At 36.3% G+C, this 18852-nt stretch overlaps 1 protein-coding gene across 1 annotated transcript; it reads left to right on the top strand.

Annotated features, from left to right (window-relative positions):
* Positions 1-11052: 11052 nt before the first annotated feature.
* LOC120114537 lies at positions 11053-11580 on the top strand. Its single transcript, XM_039135406.1, has one exon. The coding sequence runs from the start codon at positions 11053-11055 to the stop codon at positions 11578-11580; it is 528 nt and encodes a 175-aa protein (XP_038991337.1).
* The last annotated feature ends 7272 nt before the right edge of the window (positions 11581-18852 follow it).

Genomic DNA, 18852 nt, shown 5'->3' with positions numbered 1-18852 from the left:
TTGATTTAACAAAAAGGGGGAGAATAAAGTAAGGGGGAGTAATTTTCAAAATTAAGGGGGAGTAATTTTCAAAATTGATTTCAAATTTCAAAAATTATTTTCAAAGAAAATCTTAAAATTACTTAAATATTTTCTTATATAAAAAAGGGTGAGATTATTGAAAACATTTTGATGTTCCGATATAACAAATAAAGTATAAATAAATTTTAAGATTTTATATACGATTTCAAATATTCGAATTAAATTATTCGAATATAAAAAATATTACTCCAAGTTTTCAAATGTCAATTTTAATCCTTACTTAAGTGTAAAATTGTGTATGGGTCTTAAAATATTTTTAAAACAATTTTTACAAAGTATTTCGAACTTTAATCGGGCCAAAAATGATTTTTATATAGGGATGATGTATCGATACATACCAAACATCGAAGGCATTTTGTGTACCGATATACATCATATGCATCGATATACTCCTGGCCCCGAGAAACATCGAATGTAATTAGTGTACCGATACACCCCAAGTGTACCGATACACTAGGTCAACCAACGGTTGAAATATTTGAATTTTACAGAGTGTACCGATACACCTTGAGAGTGTCCCGATACACCTATGCTCCCAACATATTTTTTAAATGGTTTTCACACCATAACGGCTCTATTGACTTCACCAATGATCCTCAACATTCAGAATCAATTGAAGGTGTATTTAAACAAGTTGAGGATCCATTGATCAATACGAATTAAGAGAGAAACAAAAGGAAAGCCTTAAACATCAAGTTTGAGCAATTCAAGCCAATTTTCATTCAATATTCATTTTTGCTTTCAAGAACACTACTTGTACTCAATTGTATTCATTCTTGAGTGTTATTTCTTTGTTCTATAATTGTGCAAACAATCTACCTTGTGAGGTTTTTCTGTAAGTTTGCGAAATTTGTAATCTTCTCTTTGAGAGAGAGTGTTCTCAAGAATTTGGGGTATAATTCTTGAGGGAGTTGTAAGGTTACTCTATATCCTCAAAATAAAGAACAAATTAGTGAATTTGTTGGTAAATCCTTAGTGTGGATAGCTAAGGTAGTGGATGTAAACTTTGGTTGAGAAAGTCAAACCACTCTAAATCGCCGTGTAAATATTTTCTATTTTCTGCAAAAGCTTCCACCAAACTTTTTATTGCCAATTCACCCCTCTTGGCTATTTTGTCAATCGATTAACTCAACATTTTATATTCGAATGAATTTGTTTTTTAAATATATTTAATATATGTATTTTATCTAAATATTAGGGTAATATTTGAGGAATTCATGGAAATGCCCCCTTAACTGACTAGGAAGGTATTTTCGAGGATTGTTCGTACAAAATAATATCCCTTATATTTTTTTCTAAAAAGGATCATAATTTAAATGTATATTCGAATTTACCAATTTCAATATTTAGATGATGTATAATCGCTTAGGTACCAATTTTGGGCGTTGTGGGGGGTGCTAATCCTTCCACACACGTAATCGACTCCCGAACCCCTTTTTCAAAACGGATTTATGGTTAAACACATATCATTTTTTTATCTTTTAAAATTATTTTTCTTAAAATTATTTTAAAAGGTATTTTTAGGAATTCGACCTACCTAACCCAAAGGTCGATGGAGACTCCAAATTTATTTATTTATGCATTTATTTTAAAATCCAACCTTTTCCAAGATTAAGTTGGATCGCTCCCCGAAATAGCCCCAAAAAGCTTAAGGACCATTCCGATAGCTTGATGACTCCACTGGGGACATTAGAGAGTTAGGTCGTAATCTATTATACGTCATTTTTAGTTTAAAATGGTAAATTTGAATGATACTTAAATTTTGATCCTTATGTTTTGTTTGCTTTGCATCGTACATCTTTTATTTATTAGTTGTAATAACGTGTGACTTACATGTTTCAGATTTATGACTTTTGTTTATTCTGTTGGTTTTTGGATCGAGGCAAAGGATTGTGAGTTTCGCCCAATCGCACTATAACCGTTCGAATATTTAGAGCCTTCTAACCGTGCTCTGTCCCAATAGGTAGGGGTGAACGCTACGCTTACGTGAGAAAAATTATTTTTCTCCTCATGGGCTTTAGCAAGTAACATCTGGGGTGCACATGCCTCGTGTTTACGAGCGAAACATTGAGTTTACTTACATGGACATGGTGAAATACATCCTATTGAATTGAACTCGACCATTTTAAGCCTATAATAAGTGAGGATCGAGGGTCTAGCAGGCCTAAGGGGGCACCAGCAAAGGATAATTTGAGGACCTGTTAGTAATACCGAATCTCTGCCTGTTTCATACTGAATTTCTGTCTGCGATTCTTCAAAATTCACAAAGGGTAAACTCATTCTAACCTTTTCCTCGAATCTATTTATTTATTTTGAAAAAAACATAAGAACTAGAAAAGTATGCGGTTAGGTTTTATATTTCTGTACGAAGCCTGTGAACTAGAAAAAAATGCGGTTAGGATTTAGTTATCAAATAAAAGCATGAGGGTAAATATCATGTTGGGTAGATTACATGTGGGTAAGGTTTATGATATATTTCCTTTTATTCGATTATTCATTGTATATACTGACACAACTTTATTTTTGTTTCTATTTCTTTGGTATTGTTGCATTGCATGATCATTCATTAAGAAAGGTGTTGGTTCACGAAGTGGTCATCAGAGTGGAAGGCGGTCATAAAATGGACAATATTTTTCATAATAAGGAAATAAAGAATGCATAAGTGAGGTCATGATCTGAAGAAACTTAGAGAAAGAAGGGGATAGTTTGACTAAAAACTACATATCAGTGCTACCAGAGGTCGCTCCAGTCAGTCTGAAGCAAAATGATCTGTAGGGGCTACGTGAAATCTGAGAGGGTTGGAAATCTGATATGAGACATGCATTCTGGAAAAAGTATGGTGACATAGCTCTTTTGTTGTATGTGAAGGTAAATGAGACATTGATCAAGGCTCTGATCCAGTTTTGGAATCCAGCATATAATTGTTTGACTTTCAAAAAAAGAGGATATGACTCCCACTCTGGAGGAGTACACCTCCATGATTCATTTCAAAACGATACACTTGGATAGAATCTGCTCAAAGGCGACAAGAGTACAACCCTTCAAAAGCAAGCTCATAAATATTACCGGAATGGGGGAGAAATGGGTAGCTTACCGCATCCAAAATAAAGGAGAGTCTGACTGTTTTCCTTGTCCGTGCATTAAAGAACTGATTGTCAAACATAGTGATATTGAGAAGAGCATGGAAATGTTCGTTTTGAGAATTCACGGCTTAGTAATTTTCCCAAAAAGTTCTTTGACATACAAAATCTGCTGTGGTTGAACTATTTGAGTGTTTGGAAAGGGAAATGAATCATGTTCTTATAGTCTTAGCCGAGATATTTAGGTCGCTTAACAGTTACAAAAGAGCAGAGAGTAGTCGCTTTACTGTATGGATCCGTAGCCACTTCTGCAAGATTGAACAAGAATACAACCATCGATTCTTAAGTTCTTATTCTCCATTGAAAGATTTCCTCACCAAAGAATGGCCAGAGCATCTCACAATAAATGACTGGGTTTCACTTTTCAAGAATTTATAAGCTCACGATATAGTGTGGCGTGTCCCCTGGTTAGCCTATGTTGATATATTGTACAAATGTGGGGATTCTGATTGGATAACTCTATTAGGGTTATTGGGTAGAGTAGGTTATGCTCCACTAATGGTGTTAAGGTAATATGGGCCACGCCAGTTCGTCCCAGCCACCTCAGGCCTAAGTAAGTTCAAATTTGTGTACCACAGAGGTCACTACAAGAAAACAACTCGTTTAATGTCAGATGCTTGGAAGTTAACCTTTTGAACTAATGTGGTAGCAATCAATGTCATGTTAACACCAGATTATATGGCTTGAAGAGATACAAGAAAGAATGACATAATTCCCTTACCTGACCATGATCGAGTTATTCATTTAGAGGATCAATTCAAATATGTGTCATCTGAGTTGGAAATATTGAGGAATGAATGTGAAGCCGAAATTGCCAGGAAGGAAAAAGAGTGTGAAGGCCTTAGACGGGAAAAATTAATGTTAGACCTCAATATTAGGTTTCATACAAACAATTTGTGCTCATGAAAAAGAGGAAATATGAGGTTGAGGTTGATTTTGAGGACCTATAGAAAGATTATCGAAAGATGAATCGGGTCTGGGAAGTTGCTGGACTAGGAAAGACTTCAGAGCAATGGAAGTCGGAACTTAAAGCTGAAAGAGATCGTCAAGTTAAGGGTGTAAGAGCTTAAAGAGAATGTCGGGTTAGAGAACTGGAGGCAGAGAAGAAGAAAAATATATCAAGAGCTCGAAATAGAAAAGAAGTCTTGGGCTCGTGCACTGAGTGGTGAAAGAAAAGAAGCCAAAGAATTGAGAAAAATGCACACCCTGAGCAAGAAGCGAGAAGAGGAGCTCATTTTTGAAGTTCAGGGGTTGCAAGCTAAGATTGCGGAGCTCAAAGTTAAAAATCAGAGCAGATTAAATGAGCTAGAAGAGGAGAAGCGAAGAGTCAAACAATTAGAAGTTAAGAAAAGTAATATGTTTAAAGGGTTTAAAATGGAGGTGGATAGCATGCTGAGTGAACTTGAGATTAGAGGACGAAGAATAGAGGAACTTGAAGATGAAAAGAGACGAAGCAATGAAGAGTTAAAATTAAAAAGGCAACATCGAGATCATGTGCTCTAAGGCAAGCAGGATGAAGTTTTTCTTTAGATACAATGATGTGGGACAAAGAATGAGCGAATAGAGGTCCTCAATCAAGAGAAACAAGAGATGAAAGTAAGGCATGAGGAAGAGTTAGTTCAGGCTCAAACTAAGAATGAGCAGTATAATGCTTACATTCTACAGCTCGAAAATTCCTTATTTATGGAGAATGATCATCAGGGACCGACAAATCTAAGGGTTAGACTCGAAGAGAATACCACTTTGAGAAGAAAGGTTCGTGACTTAGAAGATGCTCTGCGAAGTTGTTAAGTACATACCATTGGTCTTGAGCGTACTATCCGAAGCACCATGCAGTAGTGGCAAAACGCGAGTGATCACTTTGAGGATTGGAAAACAAATGTAAATCGTGTAATAATCGAAACCACAAATCATTTAAGTGGTATTGCAAGGCAATTAGGAGAGATGGATATCCAAGCAAGAGTCATCCAGAGCTACACAAATCCAACATTATATTTGGGGGAAAGGGTCACTTGGCTTGTCAATGAGATAATGGAGTTGAATACTAGGGCTAGGCCTTTTCTATAATGGATTCGTCTTGTAATGATGATGTTTTTGTCCTTAAATGAAAATTGTTCTAAGACTGTTCACATTTTATGAATCAATTCCTTTCTACATGGATTTGCAATTTATTTATCGATCAAGTTTTGTGTTCTGCATTTTATATGTAGTTCTACAGTTATATGTTTAGAATTTTACTTCTATATAATTTATATTCATCATCAAAACATAAAAATTAACTATAAAAGGTACACTACATAATACTGAAAACTTCTAAACACCCGTATAATACCCAAAAAAAGGAAATGGATGAGAGAATCGCTTAGATCGAGAGAGCCCAACTTAAAATGCAAGAGAGCTTCATGAAAGCTCAAGAGGAAATACGTGAACAAATGTTGAAATCCCAGAATGATCTGATGGAGAAGTTTGCAAGCATGCTACAAGGGAGTAATATAGATCGAATAGTGACTCCAGCTGTCGGTGCTACTACCGAAGAACCTCTATACCCCCTAGGGGTTTGCACCATGAGTAGACCATGGATAGGCTTTGACTGTTGGTGTTACTACTGAAGAACCCATAAATCCTTCATGCTTTATATCACCTCATATTAGATTACAACAAGGAGCGGTTGCTCAACCGGGAAGGTTGCACATAAACTTACATGTCACCTCCGTAAACCAATAACAAACTGAAGATGTCCTGGATTTTGACGAAGAGGGCAGAAAAGAGCTAAAAAATAATTAGAAGAAAAATGAAAACAACTGGAAGAAGAGATTAGGGATATAAAGGAGGACAATAATATGTATGGGATTGATGCTAAAGAATTGAGTCTGGTTTCGGATCTAGTGTTACCTCCCAAATTCAAAATTCCAGAGTTTGAAAAATCCGATGGCACAAGATGCCCTTTTGCACATATTACGATGTTATGTAGAAAAATAACTAGTTATATAGAGGATTATCAACTATTAATTCACTGCTTTTAAGAGAGCCTGACAGGATTAGCCATCCGGTGGTACAATCAGTTGAGCAGGGCTCAAATTAAATCTTGGAATGACTTGGCTAAAGTTTTTCCAAAGAACTATAAGCATGTAAAAAACGTAAGGCCTAATCGGATCGCAGAGCATGGAGAAAAGGTATAACGAAAGCTTTAGGTAATATGCTCAAAGGTGGAGGAATGTGGTTGTACAACTTCATCTATCGCTTAAGGAAAAAAAACTAACATGCTCTTTGTGAACACTCTGAAAGCCCTATTCTTTGGCCACCTAATAGGAAATTCATCCAAGAGTTTTGTTGATGTAGTCACGGTAGGAGAGATGATTGAGATGGCAATCAAGAGTGGGAAGCTTGACGGAGGAGAATCTAGTAGGAAATCGCCAGCGAAAAGAAAGATAATGAGGTTAATAATGGGCAGAAGTATGAATCCAACAACATTATTATATCCCAACCTTAAGCCACCGGGTCATCTGCACAGAACCCTACCAGACAAGGGACAAGAGAACTGAGAAAAGAAAGGGAAAGGCTTCAATTTGACCCCTGATCCCCATGACCTACAAAAAATTATTTCAGATCTTATATGATAAGCATATGGTGTCGCTTTACCACACTTCATTGATGCAACCTCCCTACTCTAAGTGGTATGACGCCAATGTCCAATGTGAATATCACGCAAGATCTTCAGGGCATTCAATAGAAAATTGTATTACTTTCAAAAAGATCGTTCAAAGATTAATGACGAGGAATGTCATCAACTTTGGTGATAGTAAACAACCCAATATGGCTCAGAACCCACTATCGAATAATGATGGGGCAGGTGTTAATGCAATTATCGACGTGAAAGGAAAAAAGATTATAACTAAGGTGAATGAGGTAAAGTCACTCATGCATGGGGTATGGAAGAAGATAATCAAGGCAGGCTTACTAGTCTCAAACGTAGTTGATAGGAGTAAGAATGCATGCCCATACCACAACTGTGTGGATCATACCAGACATGATTGTGCTGAGTTCCATGCCTTGGTGTAAAGGCTGATGGATAACAAGGAAATAGAATTTTACTTAGAAATTACTGAGGAGAAGGAATCAGAGATTTTTGTTTCCGAAGGTTCATCCAAAGGAGTCTACAATGCCAAATGCCCTTTGGTCATCACACCAAAAACTTGTGTGGCAGAGAGATTCACCCCTAAAGTAATGATTACACCCCCGTATTCTTTCCCTTATAAGGATAATAAACAGGGTTCCCTGGAGATATGAGTGCCAGTTGGATAACGTTGGTGCTTCAGAGGTCGCCAAAGGAGAATTGGATAAGGTAGGCCATTTCACCAGAAGTAGGAGATGTTATTCTCCTAATCAGACCAATGAACCTGATAAAAGAGCTATTGCTAAAGGAAATAGGGTCTAGATATTGTTGAAGAATGATGAGCATATCATTAATGAGCTTGTAAGAAAAAAATGAGGTTGTAGAGTTCTTGAAATTTTTAAAGCATAGTGAGTACAACATCGTGGAGCAGCTGCATAACCTGTCAACTCGGATCTCGATTCTGGCTCTTATGTTAAGCTTTGAGGCACGCCAAAATACCTTGTTGAAAGTATTAAATCAGACTTTCGTACCAAAGGATATGCTAGTGGAAAATATAGACCGACTAGTTATGAATATCCAAGCCGATAATTTATCTCTTTCTCCGATGACGAAATCTCGTGTGGGATGGTTGGCAATCCCAAGGCCCTACACATTACCATCAGGTGTAAGGGGCCACATGTTATCCCTGGTGCTAATCAACAATGGCTCGACAATAAATGTAATGCCATTGATAACCTTGAAAAAGTTGTCGGTCGATAATACACATATGAGAAACTGTCAAAGTATCGTCTGAGCGTTCGTTGGAATAAAGAGAGAGGTGATTAGGAAGATTGATATCCCTTTGACCATAGGCCCATCAACTTACGAGGTCAAATTCCTTGTCATGGATATCATGCTGACCTACAAATGCCTATTAGAAAGGTCGTGGATTCACTAGGCGGGGGCAGTGTCATCCACACTGCATCAGAAACAAGTTTGTGATCGAAGGGAGGCTAATATGTATCAATTCTAAAGAGGATATTATCACTTATGTTTCCACAATTTCTCCTTACGTGGAAGTAGATAAAGATGTTGTCGAATGCTACTTCAGATCCTTGGAATTCGTCAATGCCACATTCATGGCTGAAGGGAGAAGAATATCTAAGCCCAGGTTGTTCAACTGTACCCGAATAAAGTTGACTTTAGGAAGAGGAACTAAGGTCGGGAAAGAGCTAGGTAGCCACATATAGGGATCCGTCAATCCAGTTTGTCCCGTCATCAAGAGGAACCGCTTTGGCCTTGGATACCACTCGATCTTAAAGAAAAAGCTGAGAGGTATTTAGAAGATCCATGAGATGAGGAAGGTCAGGCTATCCATGGAGGATATTAAGTGGGAGCTTTTTACTTTTCCGCCACTATGTGACACCTTTGTATCCGGGGACCATATGTTTCAGGGAGACCAGTCATCTCAAGAGCCAGTTGTTGTGAATGCCTTTAGGGATTTGGGCATAAATGTGATATTCGAGGATGAGATGGAAGAAGGAAGAGTTACGTGCATTTATCCTGCACCGTCGGGCTTCGTGCTAAATAATTGGACTGCAGAAGAATTACTTATAGTTTACAAAACTTTTTCTGAGTAATGCACAAAAAACTTTCATTATTGTCTAAAACTCGGGGCAATAGTTGATCTTTTGTAAATGGTTAATCTATTTGTTTTTAAATATTTAATGACAGATGTATTCTTGTCAATTCACTACGTGGCAAACTTTCTCCCGTGCATATTTTTTCATTCTTTATTTATTATTTATTATTATTTCATTTTATTTTGATTTGGGATAATTTTTCTCATGTATGTGTATATGTATATATATAATCTCGTTTGTTATTATTTCAGGATCTCCGATATCAATAGTATGAATGTTAATGACTCTGACCCGAAGATAGATTTCAAGCTGCCAAAATGTCAGAGGGAAGTCGAGGGTTATAATAATGATGAGGAATATGACTTACCTTCTGAAATGCTAAAAATGGTGGAAAGAGAGGATAAACAAATTCTCCTCATGAAGAGCCTATTAAAAATTTGAATCTAGGATCTGATGAAAATAAGAAAGAGATAAAGATTGGCACCACCCTATCTTCCAAGGGACGACAAGGTCTGATTGAGCTATTTCAAGAATACAAAGACATGTTCATTTGGTCATATAAGGATACGTCAGGTTTAGATACTGAGTCAGTGGTACAAAATTACCAATAAAACCAGAATGTAAACCGGTACAACAAAAGCTCAAAAGGATGAGACCCGAAATACTGCTGAAAATTAAAGAAGAATTAAAGAAATGATTAGATGTTGGGTTCTTGAAAGTAGTCAAGTATCCAGAAAGGGTGGAAAATATTGTTCCATTACCCAAGAAGGACAGGAAAGTTTGTATGTGTGTTGATTACAAAGATCTTAACAGGGCCAGCCCGAAAGATAATTTCCATTTGCTGCACATAGATACCCTGGTAGACAACATTGCTGGAAATTCCCTATTTTCATTCATGGATGGGTTTTCAGGTTACAATAAAATAAAGATACTTCCAGAAGATATGGAAAAGACTAAGTTTGTTACCATGTGGGGCACGCTTTACTACAAGGTAATGCCATTTGGGTTAAAGAACGCAGAGGCAACCTACCAAAGAGCCATGGTAACACTGTTATACAACATGATGCACAAAGAAATAGAAGTATATGTCGATGATATGATTATTAAAGACAAAGCGAAGGAAGAACACGTAGAGAATCTAAGGAATCTCTTTCAATGATTAAGAAAATACCAGCTGAAACCCAATTGAAGCAAGAGTATCTTCAGAGTAATGTCTAGGGAAACTTTTAGGGTTTGTAGTAAAAAGAAAGAGATTGAAGTATATCCAGACAAAGTCAAAGCTATTCAGGATTTACTACCCCCACAAACACAAAAATAAGTTCAAGGATTCTTGGGAAGATTAAACTACATCCCCTGATTTATTTCATAATTAACCGAGAAGTGTGATCCCATTTTTCTCATTCTTCATAAAAATAACCTAGGGATATGGAATGATTATTGCCTAGGAGATTTTGAAACAATAAAGAGATATTTGTCTAATGCTCCGGTCTTAATGTCACCAATCTTAGGCAAATCATTAATTCTTTACTTGTCAATCTTCGAGAATACGATGGGGTAAGTATTAGGGAAGTATGACCAAACTGAGAAAAAAGAGAGAGCAATCTACTACCTCAACAAAAAGTTCACTAATTGTGAGGCAAGATACTCACCGATCGAAACGTTGTGTTGTGCTTTAGTTTGGACTACCTAAAGGCTTAGGTAGTATATGTTGTATCACACTACTTAGTTGATCTCTAGACTTGATCCTATGAAATAGGTGTACCCGCTTTATCTGGGAGAATGGCTCATTGACAGATTTTATTGTCTAAGTTTGACATCCAATATGTAAGCCAAAAAGCAGTTAAAGGTAGTGCTATAGCTAATTTTATTGCAAGTAGGGCTTCTAAGAATATGAATCGCTGAACTTTGATTTCCCGTACGAAGATTTGATGGTTATTTCAGGTGAAGAGGCAGTTTCCTTTCCTGATGAACATTGGAATATGAATTTTGATGGTGCCTTGAATTCTTTGGGACATGAGATTGGGGCAATTTTGGTCTCACCTAGTGAGAACACTATCCTTTCACCAGTCAGTTGAACTTCAATTTCACAAACAACATGGATGAGTATGAAGCATGTATTCTGGGTCTTATTGCTGCCATTGAGCATAAAGTAAAAACAATCAAAGTCTATGGGGATTCGACTCTGGTAATTTATCAACTTAGAAATGAATGGGAAACTAAAGATTCCAAGTTGGTGGAATACCGTAAGTTGGTCCTGAAACTCATCAGAGAGTTTGAAGAAGTGACATTTCATTACCTCCCCAGAGAAGAGAATCAAATGGCAGATGCTCTAGTCACTTTGGCAGTAGCCTTGAAAGTCAATGAACATTCAAGTATGATGTCTATTGGGATGCAAGCTTATGGGTATCCAACCCACTGTTATAGCATCGAAGAGGAAGATGATGGAAATCTCTGGTATTATGATATCCTGTTATACAACAAATATCAAAACTACCCTAACCAAGCAACTGAGAATGACAAAAGAACTATTCGAAGAATGGCTACACGATATGTGATTGATGGAGAGATCTTGTACAAGAAAAGTCATAATCAGGTTTTGTTGAGGTGTATGGATACCAAATAAGCTAAACCGATCATAGAAGATGTACATGATGGAGTATGTGGTACTCATTCTAATGGACATGCAATGGCCAGACAAATAATGAGATTTGGGTATTACTGGTAAACCATGGAAAATGATTGCATGAACTACACCAGAAAATACCACAAATGCCAGATTTATGGAGACAAGATTCAGACTCCTCCTTATCTGTTGCACGTAATGACTGCCTCATGGCCATTATCTATGTGGGGCATGGATTTCATTGGGAAAATTTTGCCCAAAGCTTCAAATGGTCATCGTTTCATATTGGTGCCAATAGACTACTTCACCAAATGGGTAGAAGCGTCTTCCTATGCAAATGTCACTCAGTCAACAGTCTGCAAGTTCTTAAAGAAATAGATTATTTGTCGGTATGGGTTACCTGAAAGGATCATCACTAACGATGCCTTGAATTTAAACATTAAGTTGATGGATTCAGTATGTAAACAGTTCTAGATAAAAAATCATAAGTCCACCACTTATCGCCCAAAGATGAATGAGACGGTAGAGGTAACTGTAGATACCCGTTTTTGACCTGGCTTAAAAATATTATAAATATTATTATTATTATTAATTAACTAATTTATATTTTGATGCAGACCACATACAGAACCGAGTAATCTCCCCAGCAGTTTCACGACATGTTCACCAACAGACTGCATCACGCGCACCATACTAGCAGTGACAAGATTCAAGGATGTAGGCACTATCTTTAATTGGATTTATGTGCAGGATGGAAGGCTAAAAAGAAAAAAATTTGTTAGTGGAAGTTATAGACTCACGTAACTACATTCTACCTAAACCATCACCAAAGTCAGCAAATTCAACAAATCTCACCTAACCCATCAAAATCTTACCAAAACGTAAGAAAAAAAGGAAAGGGACAAGAGGGTCCAGTGATGATGACAACCATAAAGAAGGGGGGAATTTCGCAGAAGAAAAAGAAAAGAAAACGGAAAAAAAGAAGTTTACCTTATTTCTGGAAGCTCTCGTCGGAGAAGAAGAATCTCATCACGAAGGTAAAAAGTTTTAGTTTTGAGTTTCATAGGAAAGGGGTCGGTTTTGGGATTTTTGAAGGTTTAAAAAGTAAAAAAATAGAGAACAGGGAGATAAAATGAGAGGCGGCAGAGAGAAGACAAACAGGGTTTAAAAAAGGGTTTCAACGTGTCTTGTGTTTGAGATTGGAAAATTGCATTTTTAGTAAACTTGTAATATTTTTTTAAAAAAAGGAGTCCATTTGTATTGTCTTTTACATAGGCCTAGTGTAGCAGCCCACATGTTACAATATATATACATTATATAATAAAAAATGAAAAGAAAACAAAAGCCTTATCATATACCATGCTTCAGCAGCCGGTTTTGCTTCAAAAACAAGGGGGAAAAGTAGTTTTAAAAAGCCAAATATGTGATGGGGTCCAACTTTTTAGGTGGAATTTTTTTTATTATCATTGGATTAATTTTGTGTGAATACATTTCTTCCTTACACATGTTTTTTATAATATTAATGTGAATCATTTAATTTAAATTGGAATTTTAATTTTGCTTATGCGTATGTCAATTTTCAAGTTTTGTTAATAAATTAATATTGGATTTATAGATTTTAATTGTAACAGGCTTTATTTTTTGTCACTATATAAACATAGATAAATAAGCTTAGGGTTAAATTACTTAATAGATTATGGCTATTTTGATCTTTGTTCATTTTGATCATTGTTTGAGTATCATATATATTATTTTGTGGATTTTAGATTTTAATTAGTTTTGACGTCCTTGTTAACATTAAATATTTGATATTATTATTTGCTAAGATTTTTGTCGAATATTCCATTAATTGACGGTGATATTTTTATTTTATTTTATGATATTTTATTTTATTTAAATTTAAGTATTGACAATTTCAGTTTCTAGATAATTCCTGTAAAATTCAGATATTGAGTTCTTACTCAATTTTAATATTTTCGAATAACTAGATGAGAGAATATTCTTTTACAAATAATAAATATCTAAAATAGTTTTCTCGACAGAGGATTACTAATATTGAGATTTCTTTTCAAATTAAAGAATTTTATATAATAATTAATTAATTAATTAATTTGAAGCCAATTAATATTCAATAAATGAATCATATTTTAACTTGATATTCGATTTGTGATTTCCATATTTACGACAACGTGTAAGCGACACAGTACCAATTTTGGGTGATGTGGGGATGCTAATCCTTCCCCACGCGTAACCGACTCCTGAACCCGTTTTAATCGAATCTTTGGTAAACGCAGACCAGTTTTTATCTAGAAAATGTTTTTTTCTTAAAATTGTTTTTAAAAGACGTTTTTAGGTATTTGACTTACCTAACCCAAAGGTTGATGGCGACTCTATCCAAATTTATTCCAAATCAATTCCAATCACATCATTTTTCAAAATTAAAAGTCGTAACTATTTTTAAAAATATTAAGCGATTGTTCCGCCGAAAAACGGTTACGACAGCTTGGCGACTCCGCTGTGGACATTTTTTAGAGAGTCAGTCTGTAAGTCACTTACACATTGTCGTTTGGTAGAAATTATGAGTTCGAGTCTTTAGTTAACTTATGATCCTTTTATTGAAGTTTTTAATTGCTTCATTTTATTATTGTCTTACTAATATTTTTATTTTTGTTTTCAGATTTGTCCAAAGTTTTGTCGAGTAGTTTCGTTTTCCTTTTGAGTCAAAGGGCTGAATGTTCCTCCACACAAACATCACCGTCATTTGCATACCATAAGCTCACTTACGAGCTTTGTCCCTTTTAAGTTGAGATGAAAGCTTAACTTACGTGAGATAATCTGTTTCTCCGTACGGGGTTTTAGCAAGTAATCTTTGGGGTTCATATACCTTATGTCTACGTGAGATAAATTGTTTCTCTGCATGGACATAAGGAAATGTATCCGCTCGAATTGAACTCGATCCGTACGGGCCTGTAATGGGCCAAGATTGAGGGTTTGGTAGCCCAAGGGGGTACCAACATTAAGGACAATTCGAGTACCTTTTTCCCGTTAGAGTCAAAACCATGCATATATTGAACCGTAGAACTGTTACCTTAGGTATAAACACATCAAACCTCTGACCGTCAGTAGGTACCCAAATTAAGTAAACACAAAGGAGAAGCATTTCAGAATCTTTCTTTTTGCTTTAAATTTTCTTTTCAAATAAAAACATGCAAACTAGATATCATGTGGTTAGGATCATTTCTTGAAATAATCATTTTTGGGGTAGAAAGTATGTTCGGGTATGATTATTATCTATTTAAAGCATGCTCAGGTAGATATCATGATTGGGTAGGTGTTATATTTATTTGTAGATAGCATCTTTTAATTCTATTGATTATCTTGCTATTACTAATTCATTTTTTCCTCTTTTGTTTGTAATTCTAATTTATTTTGTTTGCTTGCATTGGCATTTTTGCATTTTTGTATAATCATCATGAATAAAAGAAAGGTGTTGATTAACCAAGTAATCATCAGATTAGAAGAGCGATCATTGCAATGGAAAAAAGTTTTCATAACAAGAAAGAACTTAATCCAGCTGTACGAGCTTGGTCGGAGGAAATGCAAAAAGTAAAAGGAGATAGTTTGCCTGAAGGTTATGTATCACAGCTATCCACGGATGTCAATGTTAATCTCAAGCAGAACGATTTACGAGAATTGACAGAGATTTGGGAAAGTTGGAGAACGACTACCAAAGAGAGGTTTTACAAGAAATATGGTGACATAGCGCAACTCCTTTATGTAAAGATGGAAGAATCATTTCTCAAGGCTCTGGCTCGATTCTGGAATCCTGCGTACAACTATTTTACTTTTAACAAGCAAGATTTGACACCAATGATCGAGGAGTATACAACTCTATTTAATTTCAAAAACATCCAAGTCGATAAATTTTATTCCAAACCTCCGAAAGTTCAATCCTTCAAAAATAAACTGGTAAAGATTATCGGTATAGGTGAAAATTCGATAGTACAACACATTCAACAAAAAGGAGAAAGCGAATGTTTTCCTTGGCATTGTCTCAAGAAGGTGATACTCGAGCATATAGATGAAGATAAGAGATTGGACACATTTTCTCTTGCCATATATGGTTTAGTAATATTTCCAAAGACTTTGTTCCATGTGGAGAGTGTTGTTGCAGATTTCTTTGACACATTGTAGAAGGGTATAAATCCAGCACTAACAGTTTTGGCAGAAACTTTTTGATCCCTAAATAATTGTCTAAGATTGGAAGAGGGTCGATTTGTAGGATGTGCTCAATTGCTCACTGTATGGATTCACAGTCACTTTTGGAAAGAAGACAAGGTATCATACCATCGTTTTTCAATGATGTACTCACCTTTGAAAGAATTTCTGAGCAAAGAGTGGCCAGAAGGGTTATCAAGGAAGAAATGGATAACAACTTTCAGTAATTTACAAGACTGAGATATTGTTTGGTGTGTTCCCTGGCTTGGATATACCGATATTTTATTTAGATGTGGGGATCTTGACCATGTCCTTTTGCTGGGATTATGGGGAGGAGTCAGCTATGCCCCATTAATGGTTCTTAGACAATATAGAGCTCGTCAATTTGTTCCAGTAACAAGCGGCTTAAAGGAATCTGAAATCACTTATTGTGGAGACCATTATAAGAAGAAAGCACGGGATATATCTCTCGCTTGGAAAAGAACCTTTAGAACAAGAGTTGTGTCTGGAGATGTTATGTATACACCCGACTATTAGGCTTGGAGATTTACAAGGACAAATGAAAATGTCCCTTTGCCAGATCTAGGAGGAGATATTCCTTGAGAAGAGCTTATCAAGATAGTACATTCACAGGCTGAGATTCTTACTGTCGAGTTTGAAGCTGAAAGAAAAAAATGGGACAAAGAAATGGAAGAAGCAAGACAAGAAAATTTCATGATAGATCTTGATAGGAGTCTCTATGTTAAATAATGTGGTTTGTTGAAGAAAGATAAAGAGAAAGTCGATCTCGAGCTGGCTGATTTAAAAAGGGAATACCACAATCTACAAAAGGCAAAAAAATCTGGGTCTAGCAAGACATCACAGCAATGGGCTAAAGAGTTGGCAATTAAGAGGCAACGAGTTCAAAGTCTGGAGGCTGAAAACAAACGCCAACTTAGGAGAATTGAAGCCAAGAAGAAATTGCGGGACAAATATAAAGCTGAGAAAATAAAAGTGACTAAGCAGCTTAAGATTTAAAGTCGTAGAGTCGAGAAATTGAAGACTGAGAAGGAAGTTGTATTGAAGGAGTGGGAAGGAGAAAAACATCGAGTCAGTGGTTTGGAAGATGAGATGAATAATATACTCGAGGAACTCGAGGCCAGAGATCAAAAGATTCAGAAATTAGAGAAAGAAAAAGAACAAAAGAAAAAGGAAATGTGGACTGAGAGACAGGTATGGAACCGAATTCTCGAAAGAAAATAGGCCGAAATTGGGTCTTGGATGCAAACATTTCAAACAAAGAGCAGGAGAGTGGGACAATTAACAGAAGAAATGGAAGATTTACAGACCCATTATGAAGAGGAGTTGAATCGGTCTCGAGCTATGAATATTGAGCTAAGAGATCATATCTCGCATCTTGAGGAGTCCTTACTTCAAATGCAAGTGCCACTTGAATGGATGAATTTAAGGCTTACCCGTGAGGAGAATAATTCTTTACGAGAGCAAGTCAGAGGACTAGAGAGTGAGTTTCAACGCTGTCGAGTACACATTACCAATCTCAAAAGGGAAATTACTCAAATTAAGGAGGGATGGAAAGACGCATATGAATACCAGCGGATGTTGGTTGAGGAACGTGAATGCATGATGGGCGAAGCAATAGCACAAATGAGTGAGGTGGCCCATTATACACAAGAACTTGCTAACCGGGCTGAAATTATTCTATTTTGTACTAGTTTATCATCTGAGTATGGGGAGAATGTCGTTGGGATAATGAATGAAATCATGGAATTAAATAACAGGGCCAAACCATATTTGTAGAATTGATCTTTCTTGTAAATATGAAAGCTCTTTTGTAAGAATGAAACTTTTCTAAGAATGGTTACTTTTGGAAATCAATACCTTTTGCATTTGCATTTGCATCTTTACATAATTATATTTATAGTTTCAATCTTATATCATGCATTTGCATTTTGTTTTAAACTATTTTACATGCATTCATTCATTAAAACTCCAAAAATAATATATAATTTCCAATCATTGTAGTTATTCTGGCATTCACCTCATACCCGTACGGTACTCGGAATACAACTAAGAAAATGGAAGCTAGAATGATCCAACTTGAACAAGAACAAAAACAAGCTAAAGAAGAAATGAGAGAGAGATTAAATAAGATGGAAGCAGAGATAACAAATTCACAAGTCGGTCTACCACAAAGGATGGAAGAAATGTTTAAGAAATATGCTATAGGTGGAAGGATTGCGGATGACCAACTAACGTCATCCGAGCAAGATCCATCGTATCCTCTAGGGTTTGGACCAGGAGCATCACATCCTGCGGGGCTTACTTTTGACCCCCAGGACCCACTAGGGTTTACACCAAAATCTATTCATCCTCCTGGTTTCACACCTATACACATCTCTGCTCACCCTTCGGTACCTCAAGAAGCACAACCTCATGTATATGTCAGCAATGAGAATCAGCAGTACCACATGGGATCTGCATTCCCAAACAATTATCAGCCTGTTACTGAACACTTAAGTCCAGATCTAAATGAGTTAGCCGAAAAGGAAAAGCCAATGAACAAATAACTCAACAGTTAAAGAAATTGGAAGAAATGGTAAAATCAGTAGAAATGATTGAACCGTTCTATGGGTCTGACGCTAGAGAGCTGAGCTTGGTCCCAGACTTGATCATCCCTTTGAAATTCAAGGTTCCTGAATTCGCAACTTGCCCTCCATCTCATATTACCATGTTTTTCCGGAGGATGGCTGGTCATGTGAATGATGAAAAGCTGTTGAGTCACTGTTTTTAAGACAGTTTAACAGGTTCTTCCACCAAGTGGTATAACCAGTTAACTAGGGCTCACATTAAATCATGGAAGGACTTGGCAAAAGCATTCCTAGAACAGTACCGACATGTTACAGATATGGTTCCTGATCGGTGGACTCTTCAGAATATGGAAAAAAAAAGCAATGAGACTTTCCGACAATATGCCCAAAGGTGGCGTGATGTTGCTGCACAGGTCCAACCCCCTTTACTCGAAAATAAAGCTATTGTAATTTTTGTCAACACTTT

The sequence above is a fragment of the Hibiscus syriacus genome, unplaced genomic scaffold (assembly GCF_006381635.1).
Source record: "Hibiscus syriacus cultivar Baekdansim isolate YM2019G1 unplaced genomic scaffold, ASM638163v2 tig00110234_pilon, whole genome shotgun sequence".
Taxonomy (NCBI): Eukaryota; Viridiplantae; Streptophyta; class Magnoliopsida; order Malvales; family Malvaceae; genus Hibiscus; species Hibiscus syriacus.
Note: the sequence above shows the minus strand (reverse complement) of the source record. Positions and strands in the feature narration are given on the sequence as shown.

Excerpts from the sequence above, each read along its gene's own strand:
- LOC120114537 (XM_039135406.1), top strand. The coding sequence starts at position 11,053 with ATGGATGAGTATGAAGCATGTATTCTGGGTCTTATTGCTGCCATTGAG.